The following is a 16,350-nucleotide window of genomic DNA, read 5'->3' on the forward strand; positions in this document are numbered from 1 at the left end:
ACATGCTGATGATAAAACCCAGAACAGAGGGAGAGAATGAGGTGAAAGAAAGATGCTAATAAATGGCGGTGTGGAGCCATAGTAAAGATGCAGCCTCCAGAGTCAGACTGCTGTTTGAATTCCTGCTTTCACCGTGTTCTAGCTGTGTGATCTTGGGGAAGTGGCCTAACCTCTCTGTGCCTCAGTTATCTTTCTTTGTAAAATGAGGATATTGATGGAACCTACAGTAGATTTTGTGAGAACTAAATGGTAAAGCAATTAGAACAGTACATCATAAGCACTAAATAAGTGTTAGCAATTATCATTTTTATTGTTGTTATGTCTAAAGAACTGAGTGGTATCCCGAGAACGGATGGGTGGGTTGACCTCAATAGGAGGGCAAACGTTTCACTACGAAGGGTATGGACAGGTATGTATGGATGGCAAATGGATTTGTATATTCGATGGTGGAAATTTGGGAGGGATTGCTATCTGAAAACTTCTGTGTTTCTATGAAGCAGAAGGTGACATTACCTGTTTATGATGAGGAGAGAGGTAAATCTAGTTTTGAAGACAGTGAAGTCTTGAAATAGTCATTATTGAGAATGCATGATCAACCTAACCATGGAAACACAGTACAGTTGTTGGCCAGAATGTTTCATGAAACCAATCTGCTCAGGAGTGGGCATGTCCCCTGCAGGGCTCAGAAACCTGCAAGCAGCCATGGAACTTAGTGGAGGATTGCATTCATCTGTGCTTGGGGTTTTGCTATTACAGTAAGTCCCCTACAAACAAATGAGTTCCGTTCCGAGAATGCGGTCGTAAGTCCAATTTGTTCTTTAAGTCCAACAAAGTTAGCCTAGGTACCCAACTAACACAATCACCTATATAGTACTGTACTGGAATAGGTTTATCATACTTTTCCCACAAATAATACATAAAAAACAAACAAAAACAAAAATAAAGAAAACAGTTTTAATCTTACAGTACAGTACCCTGAAAAGTACAGTAGTACCAGCGACATCACCACTGCTTTTACACTTGCTTCCGGACATCCTGGGCTTGAGATAAAAATACTGTACTATATACAGTACTGTACAGTAAAGTACACAAAAGCACAACCACTTGTAGAGGATGCACGCACGTGACAGTGTATGCCAGACACGTGAACTCACTTATGTGATTGGACAGGCGAACACAGGTTCGCATCTTTGAAAGTTTGCAACTTGAAGGTTTGTATGTAGGGGACTTAGGGTGTTCGAGATGGAAGGACACAGAGTACAGGACTTTGGGATATTGGCCAGAGGGTGCTTGATGAAATGGACCAACATTGAGTTAATTTATACTAAAGCAACAAGAAGAGTGCCTGATGTATAGAGTAGGCTCTCAAATAGTTATCCATTCATTCATTTTAATTCATTGCTATTGGCTGCTATAGATGATTGGTGGATAAATTGATAAAATTCAAAGGCTAATACAGAAAGCAATAAAATGGTGCAACTGGGTATTGAGAAACACTGTCTTCTTTTAAAAGAAGTTCTCTTTGGGGGGATTATGTAATGTGAAAGGGCTCCTACTTGATGAAATGCTGGAAGGCCTCTGCTTTTTCTTATTCAATACTAGTTGTGCACGAACAGCAGTACCCGTGGGCCAAGAGCATCCCACATTTGTTATTCTGGCAACAGGCTTGTTTTGTGGCTTGGGCCTGAGTCAGAACTGCTTTGGATGCAGCATCAGGGCCCCTTTCACCACCTGCCTCACGGAGACTGAATCCGGGGCAGGCCCCTCAAGGTGAAGCGGAGCTGAGCTGGGCTGGGCTGAAAGTGATGCCGTTGACCTGATGGGTGAAGCCAGTCTTTGATCCATCAGCCTGTGAGAGTTTGATCCCATGGCAATAGGTGACAGAGCCGGAGACCCTCGGCCTGGCTGTGATACCGGCCAGGTGTGACCTTGGTCCCAGGAAAGGGCACACAGGTTTGCCAGACACCTGTTGTGTGCTAAGCCCTTTGGCACGAACTGTCCCTGATTCACCTTGTTTTACACTCAAAACAACACTGATGGGTCAGCGTTTGGTGAGACTCCCAACCCTTCTAGTTTGTAGGCTCTTCATCTGAGAATGCAGCGCATAGACGTCAGCGGTCTTCAGCCTGGGCTCTGTGAATTCTCAGGTTGCTGTGGAGAAGATACAGACGTTACCAGGGTTAGCAAGAAGGGACTGGCGGGGGCAGCTCAGTCTTCCCCTTTGCCCTGATCTGCTCCAGAGTCTGGAGTTCCCTATACGCTTTTTTTTTTTTTTTTTTTGCGGTATGCGGGCCTCTCACTGTTGTGGCCTCTCCCGTTGCGGAGCACAGGCTCCAGACGCGCAGGCTCAGCGGCCATGGCTCACGGGCCCAGCCGCTCTGCGGCATGTGGGATCTTCCCGGACCGGGGCACGAACCCGTGTCCCCTGCATCGGCAGGCGGACTCTCAACCACTGCGCCACCAGGGAAGCCCTCCCTGTACGCTTTTGACTGAAGAACGGCTTTTACATTTAAAAATCTCGCAGAGCACAGGTCTCTGTGATCTCTAAAATTCTTCCCGGGATCTGATCACTGCCTCTCCTGCAAATGCTCTTTGTGGCTTTGCATTTGAGCCTCCTTCTCTGTGCCTTGGTGTCCCTGCGTGCAGAAGGAGGGTTTGGATAAGAGAAGCTCTGGCCTCCGGGATCCTGGGAGTGGAGGGCGTGGTAAAAACACTTGGGCTCACTGAACCCCGTGTGGCCGGCACCCTGGAAGGGCCAGTGATACTGAAGGATGATCTCTCCATCTGTCCTGTCTCACGGGCACCGCACCCGGCACTCGCAGCTCAGTTCCAGGACTCAGGTCTCTCTCCACTTGTCCACATCAAGTCACATTGCCTCTTCCCATTTTCTCTTTCCTCCAGGGACCCATGAAGTGGTGGCTAAACCCGGTTTGGTCGCCACCCGTCCACCGAGGGCCAGAGATCAGGAAAGGAAGAAGGGCAGCTTTACTTCCTCCCTCAGGATGGAGCCACACAGCCATTCTGGAAAGAGCAGAAAATCCACAAAATTCTGGTCCATCTCCCGGTCCCTGATCCTGTGTAATGCCAAGACCAGTGACGATGGCTCAAGCCCCGATGAGAGATATCCTGATCCTTTTGAGATTTCCCTGGGCCACGGCAAGAAGGGACTTTTCCTCTCATCTGTGCAGCTGGCAGACACGTCAGAGGCCGGGCCCGACAGCGTTCCTGATCTCACGCTGTCCTCCGAGGCCGCTCCACTGCAGGCAGCTGGGAGTGATGGAGGCCAGAACTGTAGGAGGATGCTCTTCATGAAGGTACGCCCAGGATTTGTGGGGCTGGAGGAGCCTGCAGTTGCCTTCCGGTGCTGTGAATGAAAGTCTTCGCGTTTTTTTATTCCAAAGTCAGGAAGGCACAGAGTTCTCATTCTGAATGAGAGCAGGGAAGAAGTTGAGGCAGGGCCCACTGGAATGATGACAAGGAGCACGGCAGTGAATCAGGCTCAGTTGACCTTCCTGCTTGAGACATTCTTTGAGATACGGTGTCAGCCCCAGGTAAACTGAGCCTGGGTCCCTGCTGGAAAATGCCAGGTGCAATACACTGGGAAGGGCTCATCTCCAGACAGACAGTATCCAGCACATCACAGGCAGCTCAGATCGAATCCAGTAGAGAACCTGATAGAAGCTGACTTATAAGGCCCGGACTGAGCAGGAGCTGGAAGGTCGAGCAGGGCAAGGAGTATAGCCTGAGTGAGTTTGCACTTGAATGCTGACCGAGAACGTTCCCCAGGTGCCCCGTGCCAGTTCCAACACAGGTGTGAGTGAGGGCTGGCAGGCAGAGCCATCAAGGAAAGGGGAGAGGGAAAACTAAGTAGGGTTTGGAGACTTGCCAAGATACAGAATGTTTTCTCTTCTGTTAGACAGTATTTCAATTTTTGTTATTACAGCAAGGTGGAAATTGCAGGGTACTGTGAGATAGAGGCGATTAAAGGATTTCACTCTCGAATTAGTCTCTATAAGTCCTATGCCCTCAGCCTTCCATCAAAGGCAGGATTTCTCAAGGGTCCAAACAGCCCTGAACCTTGGAGCCAGTGCGGCTCGCTCAGGGATGGGCCAGCCCCGAGGGGCTTCTCCCACACCTTACTGCCAAGACCTGCGGGGCACAGTCACGTGACTGTCAACAGCAAATAGGGAAGGTGTTCCGGTACCTTTGGAGGAGACGCAGTGCTCTTGCATCTTTCCTTGAGGAAGAAAATCATTGCTTAACACATGAATAGTAAACACCATCATGTAACATTATATAACAGGTTAGCAGGTCCGGCCCAATAATCTCCACACACAAGCAGCTACCTCAAGAGACCCACCCAGCCTAGGGTGCTCCATCACCCACAAGGTGGCTTCTGTTGATGGGAGCTGAGCTCACCCGATAGGGTAGAAGGAGGGAACAGCAGCTCAGTGGGTTTGGGGGAGCCTGGCCAGGCTCCTGGTTTGCCACCAATGATATGACCAGTATACTATCCACCAACTGAGAGTCAAGTTTATTAATGACAATACCAATTTATCCAGGTCAGAGTTCACATAAATGAAATTTAAAAATCATTTGGAGATTCCAGCGGACTCCAGAACGAACTTTTCACTTGCTTCTATTTAACTGAACAAGCATTTCCTGAGCACCTGTTACGTGCCAGGCACAATAGGGATCCAGCCCCTGCCTTCAAGGAACTTGTCTCAAGTGGAGGAACAAAGAATACACTCCAACGGGGCTGTTGGAGGCTCAAAAGGAGGCGGCATATCTCTAGGGGTGGGTATCAGTACATTTAGTCCATGTTTACAGAGTACCGACCGGTGTCAGGCACTGTTCTAGGGAGTAAACCAGACTCAGTCCCTGCCCTTGGGCAGCTTTTCTTCTCGTGGGGGGATACAGGTGTTAACAACTCAGCATATGCTATAATATTAAAGAGTGAAGGGCTCTGAAGAAATATTAAGCAGGATAAAGGGATAGAGAGCAATGAGGAGGGGTCACTGCCCTTTTTGAAAAGGTGATCACGAAGGCTCCTCCAAAGAAGTGACATTTGAGCCATGACCTGAACGAATGAAGCAGAGAAGGGAGTCATATGAACAACAGGCGGGAAGAGCGTTCCGGGCGGAGGGAACAGCATGTGCGAAGACAGGAAGAGAAGAATGTGCTTGTGGAATGCTGGAGGAGAATAGGGTGCACGGGCGGTTCAGGGAAGGGGAGAGCAGGGGAGGATGGAGTCGGGGTGGTAGCCAGGCACCATACGTGGAGTTTTACTCTCAGAAGGATGGGGAAGCCTTGGAAGACGGAGCAGGGGAGTGACCCGATCCTTTTCAGGAGCACTCTGGCTGCTGAGCAGAGAATGGAGCGTAGGGAGGCCGGTTAGCGGAGCTACGACAATAACCGAGGCCGGAAGTGACGTGGCTGGATTGAAAGGGTCATGGGGAAGGCACTGAGGATGCTCAGGGTAGGCATTTATTTTCAAGACAAAGCCAACGGGATTTGTCGATGGAAGGATGGAGGGGGGCGAGAGGCAGCAAGTTCAACTGCAAGTTCTGACCTGACCTACCCCGGGGAAAGGAGGTGGCCTGTTCTAATATGGGAAATACTCAGGGCTGCAAAAATGATCGGGAAAAGGTGAGATGTTGCCAGAAGGACGCAGGATCTGACAAAGCAGGGGTGGGTGGAAGAGAATCCTAGGTGGAAGGAGCTGTGTGAGCAAAGATGAGGGCAGGAGGCACCGAGTGCTTATGCGTGGGCCACCGTGCACAGGAGAGTGTGTCTCGAGCTGCGTTTTGGGCGCCTGTCCAGTGACAGGAGGCTGGAGACCCGGGGAAGCTAGATGAACAGGCATAGGACAGGAAACTGGCAAGGGGTCAACGATAAACTCCACCTTTTCGTCTCTCTGTGATTCACATGTGCACCATAATTTGGTTTAAAAAATGTTTTCACAGCTCTATCTCATTGTCTCCTTCCTGGGAGGAAGGAAGTCACAGCGGCATTTGTATTTCCGAGGGCGAGGGTGGGCCGTATGGCACAGGGGCTGGCGGCGTGGGCTCATTAGTCTGACTGCTTGGCCTTGAGTCCAGCTTTCCCAGTTGTGTGATCCTGGACAATTCACTTTAACTTTTTATTTTATATTGGAGTATAGTCGATTAACAGTGCTGTGATATTGATAGTTTCAGGTGTACAGCAAAGTGATTCAGTTATACGTATACATGTGTCTATTCTTTTTCAAATTCTTTTCCCATTTAAGTTGTCATGTAATATTGAGCAGAGTTCCCTGTTCTATACAGTAGGTCCTTGTTGGTCACTTTACCTTTTTGTGTGCCCATTTTCTCATCTATGAAATGGAGAATGTTAATAATGATATATGAGTTTTCTTAGGATAAAGCTATAAGTATTTACATAAGAAAATCCACAGTGCAGTGCACATAGGAATTGCTTAATAAATACTATTATTATTATTTCTGTTTTAGGATGGGGATGCTGACTGTCACTGAGTAATTAAGTAATTAATGAATTCAATAGCATATATTAAATGTGCCAGGCCGTGGGCAAGACTTGTAGTTTTGCAATGCTCATAGGCTAATGAGGAAGACAGGGATGAAACAGATGATTCCTGTTTCGGGGTGCGGCTACAGATCTGTAAGGGAAATCGTGGGGGTGCTGAGGAGGAATGTGCTGTTCTATTTGGGGAAGGGCAACCCGGAGGGGGTGAAAGCAGGATCTCCAAGCAGACAAGTCCAGATCCTAGCAGTACGAACAGGCAGAGGGACAGGAAGAAGTCTCAGAGGCTGGAAAGTGGTTTGTTTGCTGAGATGGGGGGAGGAGTGGTGTGTATTTGCGTCAAGTTCGAGGCAGGGATGAACTGGGAAGGCAGACAGGGGTATTGGCCAGCTCTGAACCCAAGACTGTTTTTTTCTTTTTAAGGAGCACAGGTGATCTTTCACTATCCATGAATGAGTTCTGAGCAAGTAAATGTTTCAGTTGTCTGAGCAGGTCCTGTATCAACAGTGCCAGGGCAGAAAGGCAAAGGTGACAGCTTGTCCCAATTTCCTTTTCTGGAGGAGCCTCTGTGTACTCAGTAACACCCCCCTCCCTGTCCCTTCTCGCAGGGACACTCTAGCCCCCGCCTGGCTCCTGCCCTGCACCCAGGCATGACTCAGTTGGCCCAGATGGACTCCTCAGCTTCCAGCAATGCCATGGTTACACTGATTTCAAAACAACATCTGGAAAGAGGCCCTGTGACATCAGCCTCTTCTCTAGAAACGCCTAATACGAAAATTAAAAAAGAGGAAGTTAGATAAACAGCCAACTGAAAAAAAAAGCCTTATTGGATGTGTTGTCCTTGGCACAATTAGGACTAAGTAAATCATCACCCAGGGATGTGTCAAAGCTGGGCAGGGGTGTGCGGAATCTGGAGTAAGCATTGGGATCTGTGCTGTGCATTAAGGGACTGGCAGGGTCCTTTTTCAGGAGGAGCTTCCAGACCCCTGGGGAAGGATGTTCAAAGCCAGACTCCCCAACCTAATAAACAAAAACGCAATGTATCAGACCTAGACTTTTCAAAGGAGGGAATGCACAGACGCCAGACCCACTGTCTTTTTCCAAATGGCAAGAGTATTTTTTTTTTTTTTTACATCTTTATTGGAGTATAATTGCTTTACAATGGTGTGTTAGTTTCTGCTTTATAACGAAGTGAATCAGTTATACATATGCATATGTTCCCATATCTCTTCCCTCTTGCATCTCCCTCCCTCCCACCCTCCCTATCCCACCCCTCTAGGTGGTCACAAAGCACCGAGCTGATCTCCCTGTGCTATGCAGCTGCTTCCCACTAGCTATCTACCTTACGTTTGGTAGTGTATATATGTCCATGCCTCTCTCTCGCTTTGTCACAGCTTACCCTTCCCCTCCCCATATCCTCAAGTCCATTCTCTAGTAGGTCTGTGTCTTTATTCCCGTCTTACCCCTAGGTTCTTCATGACATTTTTTTCTCTTAAATTCCACATATATGTGTTAGCATATGGTATTTGTCTTTCTCTTTCTGACTTACTTCACTCTGTATGACGGACTCTAGGTCTATCCACCTCATTACAAATAGTTCAATTTCATTTCTTTTTATGGCTGAGTAATATTCCATTGTATATATGTGCCACATCTTCTTTATCCATTCATCTGATGATGGACACTTAGGTTGTTTCCATCTCCAGGCTATAGTAAATAGAGCTGCCATGAACATTTTGGTACATGACTCTTTCTGAATTATGGTTTTCTCAGGGTATATGCCCAGTAGTGGGATTGCTGGGTCATATGGTAGTTCTATTTGTAGTTTTTTAAGGAACCTCCATACTGTTCTCCGTAGTGGCTGTATCAATTTACATTCCCACCAACAGTGCAAGAGGGCTCCCTTTTCTCCACACCCTCTCCGGCATTTATTGTTTCTAGATTTTTTGATGATGGCCATTCTGACTGGTGTGAGATGATATCTCATTGTAGTTTTGATTTGCATTTCTCTAATGATTAATGAAGTTGAGCATTTTTTTCATGTGTTTGTTGGCAGTCTGTATATCTTCTTTGGAGAAATGTCTATTTAGGTCTTCTGCCCATTTTTGGATTGGGTTGTTTGTTTTTTTGTTATTGAGCTGCATGAGCTGCTTGTAAATTTTGGAGATTAATTCTTTGTCAGTTGCTTTATTTACAAATATTTCCTCCCATTCTGAGGGCTGTCTTTTGGTCTTGTTTATTGTTTCCTTTGCTGTGCAAAAGCTTTTAAGTTTCATTAGGTCCCATTTGTTTATTTTTGTTTTTATTTCCATTTCTCTAGAAGGTGGGTCAAAAAGGATCTTGCTGTGATTTCTGTCATGGACTATCCTGTCTATGTTTTCCTCTAAGAGTTTGATAGTTTCTGGCTTTACATTTAGGTCTTTAATCCATTTTGAGCTTATTTTTGTGTATAGTGTTAGGGAATGATCTTATCTCATACTTTTACATGTACCTGTCCAGTCTTCCCAGCACAACTTATTGAAGAGGCTGTCCTTTCTCCACTGTACATTCCTGCCTCCTTTATCAAAGATAAGGTGACCATATGTGCGTGGGTTTATCTCTGGAGTTTCTATCCTGTTCCATTGATCTATCTTTCTGTTTTTGTGCCAGTACCATACTGTCTTGATTACTGTAGCTTTGTAGTACAGTCTGAAGTCAGGGAGCCTGATTCCTCCAGCTCCGTTTTTTGTTCTCAAGATTGCTTTGGCTATTCAGGGTCTTTTGTGTTTCCATACAAATTGTGAAATTTCTTGTTCTAGTTCTGTGAAAAATGCCAGTGGTAGTTTGATAGGGATTGCAGTGAATATGTAGATTGCTTTGGGTAGTAGAGTCATTTTCACAATGTTGATTTTTCCAATCCAAGAACATGATATATCTCTCCATCTATTTGTATCATCTTTAATTTCCTTCCTCAGTGTCTTATTATTTTCTACATACAGGTCTTTTGTCTCCTTAGGTAGGTTTATTCCTAGATATTTTATTCTTTTTGTTGCAATGGTAAATGGGAGTGTTTTCTTGATTTCACTTTCAGATTTTTCATCATTAGTGTACAGGAATGCCAGAGATTTCTGTGCATTAATTTTGTACCCTGCTACTTTACCAAATTCATTGATTAGCTCTAATAGCTTTCTGGTAGCATCTTTAGGATTCTCTATGTATAGTATCATGACATCTGCAAACAGTGACAGTTTTACTTCTTCTTTTCCAATTTGGATTCCTTTTATTTCCTTTTCTTCTTTGATTGCTGTGGCTAAAACTTCCAAAACTATGTTGAATAAGAGTGGTGAGAGTGGGCAACCATGTCTTGTTCCTGATCTTAGTGGAAATGGTTTCAGTTTTTCACCATTGAGGACGATGTTGGCTGTGGGTTTGTCATATATGGCCTTTGTTATGTTGAGGAAAGTTCCCTCTATGCCTACTTTCTGCAGAGAATTTATCATAAATGGGTGTTGAATTTTGTCGAAAGCTTTCTCTGCATCTATTGAGATGATCATATGGTTTTTCTCCTTCAATTTGTTAATATGGTTTATCACATTGACTGACTTGCGTATATTGATGAATCCTTGCATTCCTGGAATAAACCCCACTTGATCATGGTGTATGATCCTTTTAATGTGCTGTTGGATTCTGTTTGCTAGTATTTTGTTGAGGATTTTTGCATCTATGTTTATCAGTGATATTGGCCGGTAGTTTTCTTTCTTTGTGACATCCTTGTCTGGTTTTGGTATCAAGGTGACGGTGGCCTCGTAGAATGAGTTTGGGAGTGTTCCCCCCTCTGCTATATTTTGGAAGAGTTTGAGAAGGACAGGTGTTAGCTCCTCTCTAAATATTTGATAGAATTCGCCTGTGAAGCCATCTGGTCCTGGGCTTTTGTTTGTTGGAAGATTTTTAATCACAGTTTCAATTTCAGTGCTTGTGATTGGTCTGTTCATATTTTCTATTTCTTCCTGATTCAGTCTTGGCAGGTTATGCATTTCTAAGAATTTGTCCATTTCTTCCAGGTTGTCCATTTTATTGGCATAGAGTTGCTTGTAGTAATCTCTCATGATCTTTTGTATTTCTGCAGTGTCAGTTGTTACTTCTCCTTTTTCATTTCTAATTCTATTGATTTGAGTCTTCTCCCTTTTTTTCTTGAGGAGTCTGGCTAATGGTTTATCAATTTTGTTTATCTTCTCAAAGAACCAGCTTTTAGTTTTATTGATCTTTGCTATCATTTCCTTCATTTCTTTTCCATTTATTTCTGATCTGATTTTTATTATTTCTTTTCTTCTGCTAACTTTGGGGGTTTTTTGTTCTTCTTTCTCTAATTGCTTTAGGTGCAAGGTTAGGTTGTTTATTCGAGATGTTTCCTGTTTCTTAAGGTAGGATTGTATTGCTATAAACTTCCCTCTTAGAATGGCTTTTGCTGCATCCCATAGATTTTGGGTTGTCGCGTCTCCATTGTCATTTGTTTCTACGTATTTTTTATTTCCTCTTTGATTTCTTCAGTGATCACTTCGTTATTAAGTAGTTTATTGTTTGGCCTCCATGTGTTTGTATTTTTTACAAATCTTTTCCTGTAATTGATATCTAGTCTCATAGTGTTGTGGTCAGAAAAGATACTTGAAACAATTTCAATTTTCTTAAATTTACCATGGCTTGACTTGTGACCCAAGATATGATCTATCCTGGAGAATGTTCCATGAGCACTTGAGAAAAATGTGTATTCTGTTGTTTTTGGATGGAATGTCCTATAAATATCAATTAAGTCCATCTTGTTTAACATATCATTTAAAGCTTGTGTTTCCTTATTTATTTTCATTTTGGATGATTTGTCCATTGGTGAAAGTGGGGTGTTAAAGTCCCCTACTATGAATGTGTTACTGTCGATTTCCCCTTTTATGGCTGTTAGTATTTGCCTTATGTATTGAGGTGCTCCTATGTTGGGTGCATAAATATTTACAATTGTTATATCTTCTTCTTGGATCGATCCCTTGATCATTGTGTAGTGTCCTTCTTTGTCTCTTCTAATAGTCTTTATTTTAAAGTCTATTTTGTCTGATATGAGAATTGCTACTCCAGCTTTCTTTTGGTTTCCATTTGCATGAAATATCTTTTTCCATCCCCTCACTTTCAGTCTGTATGTGTCTCTAGGTCTGAAGTGGGTCTCTTGTAGACAGCAAATATATGGGTCTTGTTTTTGTATCCATTCAGCCAATCTGTGTCTTTTGGTGGGAGCATTTAGTCCATTTACATTTAAGGTAATTATCGATATGTATGTTCCTATTCCCATTTTCTTAATTGTTTTGGGTTCGTTATTGTAGCTCTTTTCCTTCTCTTGTGCTTCTTGCCTAGAGAAGTTCCTTTAGCAGTTGTTGTAAAGCTGGTTTGGTGGTGCTGAACTCTCTCAGCTTTTGCTTCTTTGTAAAGGTTTTAATTTCTCCATCAAATCTGAATGAGATCCTTGCTGGGTAGAGTAATCTTGGTTGCAGTTTTTTCTCCTTCATCACTTTAAATATGTCCTGCCAGTGCCTTCTGGCTTGCAGAGATTCTGCTGAAAGATCAGCGGTTCACCTTATGGAGATTCCCTTGTGTGTTATTTGTTGTTTTTCCCTTGCTGCTTTTAGTATGTTTTCTTTGTATTTAATTTTTGACAGTTTGAGTAATATGTGTCTTGATGTATTTCTCCTTGGATTTATCCTGTATGGGACTCTCTGTGCTTCCTGGACTTGATTAACTATTTCCTTTCCCATATTAGGGAAGTTTTCAACTATAATCTCTTCAAATATCTTCTCAGTCCCTTTCTTTTTCTCTTCTTCTGGAACCCCTATAATTCGAATGTTGGTGCATTTAATGTTGTCCCAGAGGTCTCTGAGACTGTCCTCAGTTCTTTTCATTTCTTTTTCTTTATTCTGCTCTGCAGTAGTTATTTCCACTCTTTTATCTTCCAGGTCACTTATCCGTTCTTCTGCCTCAGTTATTCTGCTACTGATCCCATCTAGAGTATTTTTAATTTTATTTATTGTGTTGTTCATCCTTGTTTGTTTCATCTTTAGTTCTTCTAGGTCCTTGTTAAATGTTTCTTGCATTTTGTCCATTCTATTTCCAAGATTTGGGATCATTTTTACTATCATTATTCTGAAATCTTTTTCAGGTAGACTGCCTAATTCCTCTTCATTTGTTAGGTCTGGTGGGTTTTTATCTTGCTCCTTCATCTGCTGTGTGTTTTTTCTGTCTTCTCATTTTGCTTATCTTACTGTGTTTGGGGTCTCCTTTTTGCAGGCTGCAGGCTTGTAGTTCCCATTGTTTTTGGTGTCTGTTCCCAGTGGCTAAGGTTAGTTCAGAGGGTGGTGTAGGCTTCCTGGTGGAGGGGACTAGTGTGTTCTGGTGGATGAGGCTGGATCTTGTCTTTCTGGTGGGCAGGTCCACATCTGGTGGTGTGTTTTGGGGTGTCTGTGGACTTATTATGATTTTAGGCAGCCTCTCTGCTAATGGGTGGGGTTGTGTTCCTGTTTTGCTAGTTGTTTGGCATAGGATGTCCAGCACTGTAGCTTGCTGGTCGTTGAGTGAAGCTGGGTGCTGGTGTCGAGATGGAGATCTCTGGGAGATTTTCGCTGTTTGATATTATGTGGAGCTGAGAGGTCTCTTGTGGACCAGTGTCCTGAAGTTGGCTCTCCCACCTCAGAAGCACAGCACTGACTCCTGGCTGCAGCACCAAGAGCCTTTCATCCACACGGCTCAGAATAAAAGGGAGAAAAAGTAGAAAGAAAGAATTAGTAGAAGAAGAAAGAAAGAAAAAGAAAGAAAGAAAGGAGGGAGGGAGGGAGGGACGAGGAAGGAAGGAAGGAAGGAGGGAAGGAAGGAGAAAAAGAAAGAAAGAAAGAAGATAAAGTAAAATAAAATAAGATAAAATATAATAAAGTTATTAAAATAAAAAGAATTATTAAGAAAAAAATTAAAAAACAACAACAACAACAAAAAACGGATGGATAGAACCCTAGGACAAATGGTGGAAGCACAGCTATACAGCATAAATCTTGCTCTCAAAGTCCACCTCCTCAATTTGGGATGATCCGCTGTCTATTCATGTATTCCACAGACATCAAGTTGATTGTGGAGCTTTAATCCGCTGCTCCTGAGGCTGCTGGGAGAGATTTCCCTTTCTCTTCTTTGTTCTCACAGCCCCCAGGGGCTCAGCTTTGGATTTGGCCCCGCCTCTGCGTGTAGGTCGCCGGAGGGCGTCTGTTCTTCGCTCATACAGGAGGGGGTTAAAGGAGCCACTGATTCGGGAGCTCTGGCTCACTCAGGCCCGGGGGAGGGAGGGGCATGGAGTGCAGGGCGGGCCTGCGGCGGCAGAGGCCGGCGTGACGTTGCACCGGCCTGAGGCGCGCCGTGTGTTCTTCCGGGGTAGTTGTCCCTGGATCCCGGGACCCTGGCAGTGGCGGGCTGGACAGGCTCCCCGGAAGGGGGGTGTGGATAGTAACCTGTGCTCGCACACAGGCTTCTTGGTGGTGGCAGCAGCAGCCTTAGCATCTCCTGCCCGTCTCTGGGGTCTGCGCTGTTAGCCGCGGCTCGCGCCCGTCTCTGGAGCTCCTTTAAGCACCACTCTTAATCCCCTCTCCTCGCGCACTAGGAAACAAAGAGGGAAGAAAAAGCCTCTTGCCTCTTCGGCAGGTCCAGACTTTTCCCCGGACTCCCTCCCGGCTAGCCGTGGCGCACTAACGCCCTGCAGGCTGTGTTCATGCCGCCAACCCCATTCCTCTCCCGGCGCTCCGACCGAAGCCCAAGCCTCAACTCCCAGCCCCGCCCGCCCCGGCGGGTGAGCAGACAAGCTTCTCCGGCTGGTGAGTGCCGGTCGGCCCTGATCCTCTGTGTGGGAATCTCTCCGCTTTGCCCTCCGCACCCCTGTTGCTGTGCTCTCTTCCGCGGCACCGAAGCTTTCCCCTGCGCCACCCGCAGTCGCCGCCCGCAAAGGGGCTTCCTAGTGTGTGGAAAGCTTTCCTCCTTCACAGCTCCCTCCCACTGGTGCAGGTCCCGTCCCTATCCTTTTGTCTCTGTTTATTCTGTTTTCTTTTGCCCTACCCAGGTACGTGGGGGGGTTTCTTGCCTTTTGGGAGGTCTGAGGTCTTCTGCCAGCGTTCAGTAGGTGTTCTGTAGGAGTTGTTCCACGTGTAGATGTATTTCTGGTGTGTCTGTGGGCAGCAAGGTGATCTCCGCGTCTTACTCTTCCGCCATCTTCCCGGAAGCCCCTGGCAAGAGCATTTTTAAATGCCCTTTAAGTAGGATGTTGAGGCAAAGGGAAGGGAGCGCACTCAGGTGGGACTGAAGCTTACCTAAACCACCTTCTCTTTCCTCTTTCTTCTCCTTTCTCCTTCATCCCTTTCCTTCTGTTTCTCAAACATTGGCAAAGCACGTGCTACGAGCTCTCCTCTGGGGATTGAGAAACACATTTGATACTATTCCTTCCCTCAGATTGCTTGCAGGTGTGAACGTAATCAATCCTGTTCCTTGTCCCCTCCCCTAAGCTATGGCTCTGCTGGTTCCGTTTTCTTATGGAAAGGGTCCCAGGTAGGGGATGAGTAGTTGGGGAATTACATCCTCAAAGGAGCCTTCAAGGTTACCTTTCATTTTCCCAGAGCGTTCTACAGTCATAGGATTTATGTCCTTCATTATGGAACCTCCCTAGAGGCGAATGGGCCCAGGTCAATCACTATGACATCTAAGCAATCTCAAAACAAGAGAATGGCTTAGGTCAAGCTGACCTAAGGGACCTGCTTGTCCCTCCAGGAGGCTCAGCATGTGTGGACGAATGCTGTAGGTAGTGCTTCCTTGGAGGGAGCCAGAGTGGTGGGGTGTGCAGGTAGGATTGGGGTAAAAAATGCAGAGGGGGACAGTGGAGGGAGGGGAGAGAGAGGAGGTGGTGGGAATGGGAGAGAGATACCACTTCTGCATCCCACAAGTCAAGCTTGACTCCAGATTTACTAGGGGTCCTTTTAAAGAAATTTTTTGTCTATTGCAAGGTCATAAAGATATTCCCCCGTGATGCTTCTAGAGGCTTTGTTGTTTTATCTTTCACATTTAGATCTTTAATTCATATGAAGCCGATTTTTGTATACCTTGTGTACACATTAAATATTTTTTTTCCTATATGGATATCCAATTGATCTAGCACTATTTTTTTAAAAGCCCGTCCCTGCCCCACTGTACAACAATGTCATCTTTTTTATAAGTCAAGAACTATATCTATCTCTCTATTTCTGACCTCTCCATTCTAAGTATTTTTTCTTTTTCCTTTCACTGATATCACACAATTTTAATGATGATACTTTTAGAACAAGTTTTTTGATATCTGGTAGTACAAGTCCTCTAGCTTTGTTCTACAAACTAGAGTTGATAATTCTGGTGGGCTTTCTACTGGAATTGCAAACTAGAGTTGATGCTTCTGGTGGACTTTTTACCCTAATCCTCCTATAGATTTATTTGAAAAGAACTGACATTTTTACAATATTGAATTTTCCAATCTGCTGACATGATGTATTTCTTCAAAGTTTGGCTGCTTTTTTTTTTTTGGTTTTCAGCATACGCAATTCTTTTTTTTTTTTTTTTTTGCCATTTTTGAATAATCATAGCTCTATTTCTTCCTTCTAATTTTTTTTTTTTTTTTTTTTTTTTTGCGGTCCGTGGGCCTCTCACTGTTGTGGCCTCTCCCGTTGCAGAGCACAGGCTCTGGACGCGCAGGCTCAGTGGCCATGGCTCACGGGCCCAGCCGCTCCGCGGCATGTGGGATCTTCCCGGACCGGGGCACGAACC

The 16,350-nt window shown here is 44.9% G+C and overlaps 1 protein-coding gene across 1 annotated transcript in view; it reads left to right on the forward strand.

Annotated features, from left to right (window-relative positions):
• The first annotated feature begins 2,987 nt into the window (after window positions 1-2,987).
• The window catches only part of IL16 (interleukin 16), an 83,173-nt gene continuing 69,810 nt past the window's right edge, over window positions 2,988-16,350 (forward strand). The window contains exon 1 of the mRNA XM_079914068.1: window positions 2,988-3,314. Within this exon, the coding sequence (XP_079770194.1) occupies window positions 3,003-3,314 (312 nt within the window). The 5' untranslated portion in view covers window positions 2,988-3,002. The remainder of the gene's footprint in view (window positions 3,315-16,350) is intronic.

This window comes from Stenella coeruleoalba, assembly GCF_951394435.1.
Source record: "Stenella coeruleoalba genome assembly, chromosome: 2".
Taxonomy (NCBI): domain Eukaryota; kingdom Metazoa; phylum Chordata; class Mammalia; order Artiodactyla; family Delphinidae; genus Stenella; species Stenella coeruleoalba.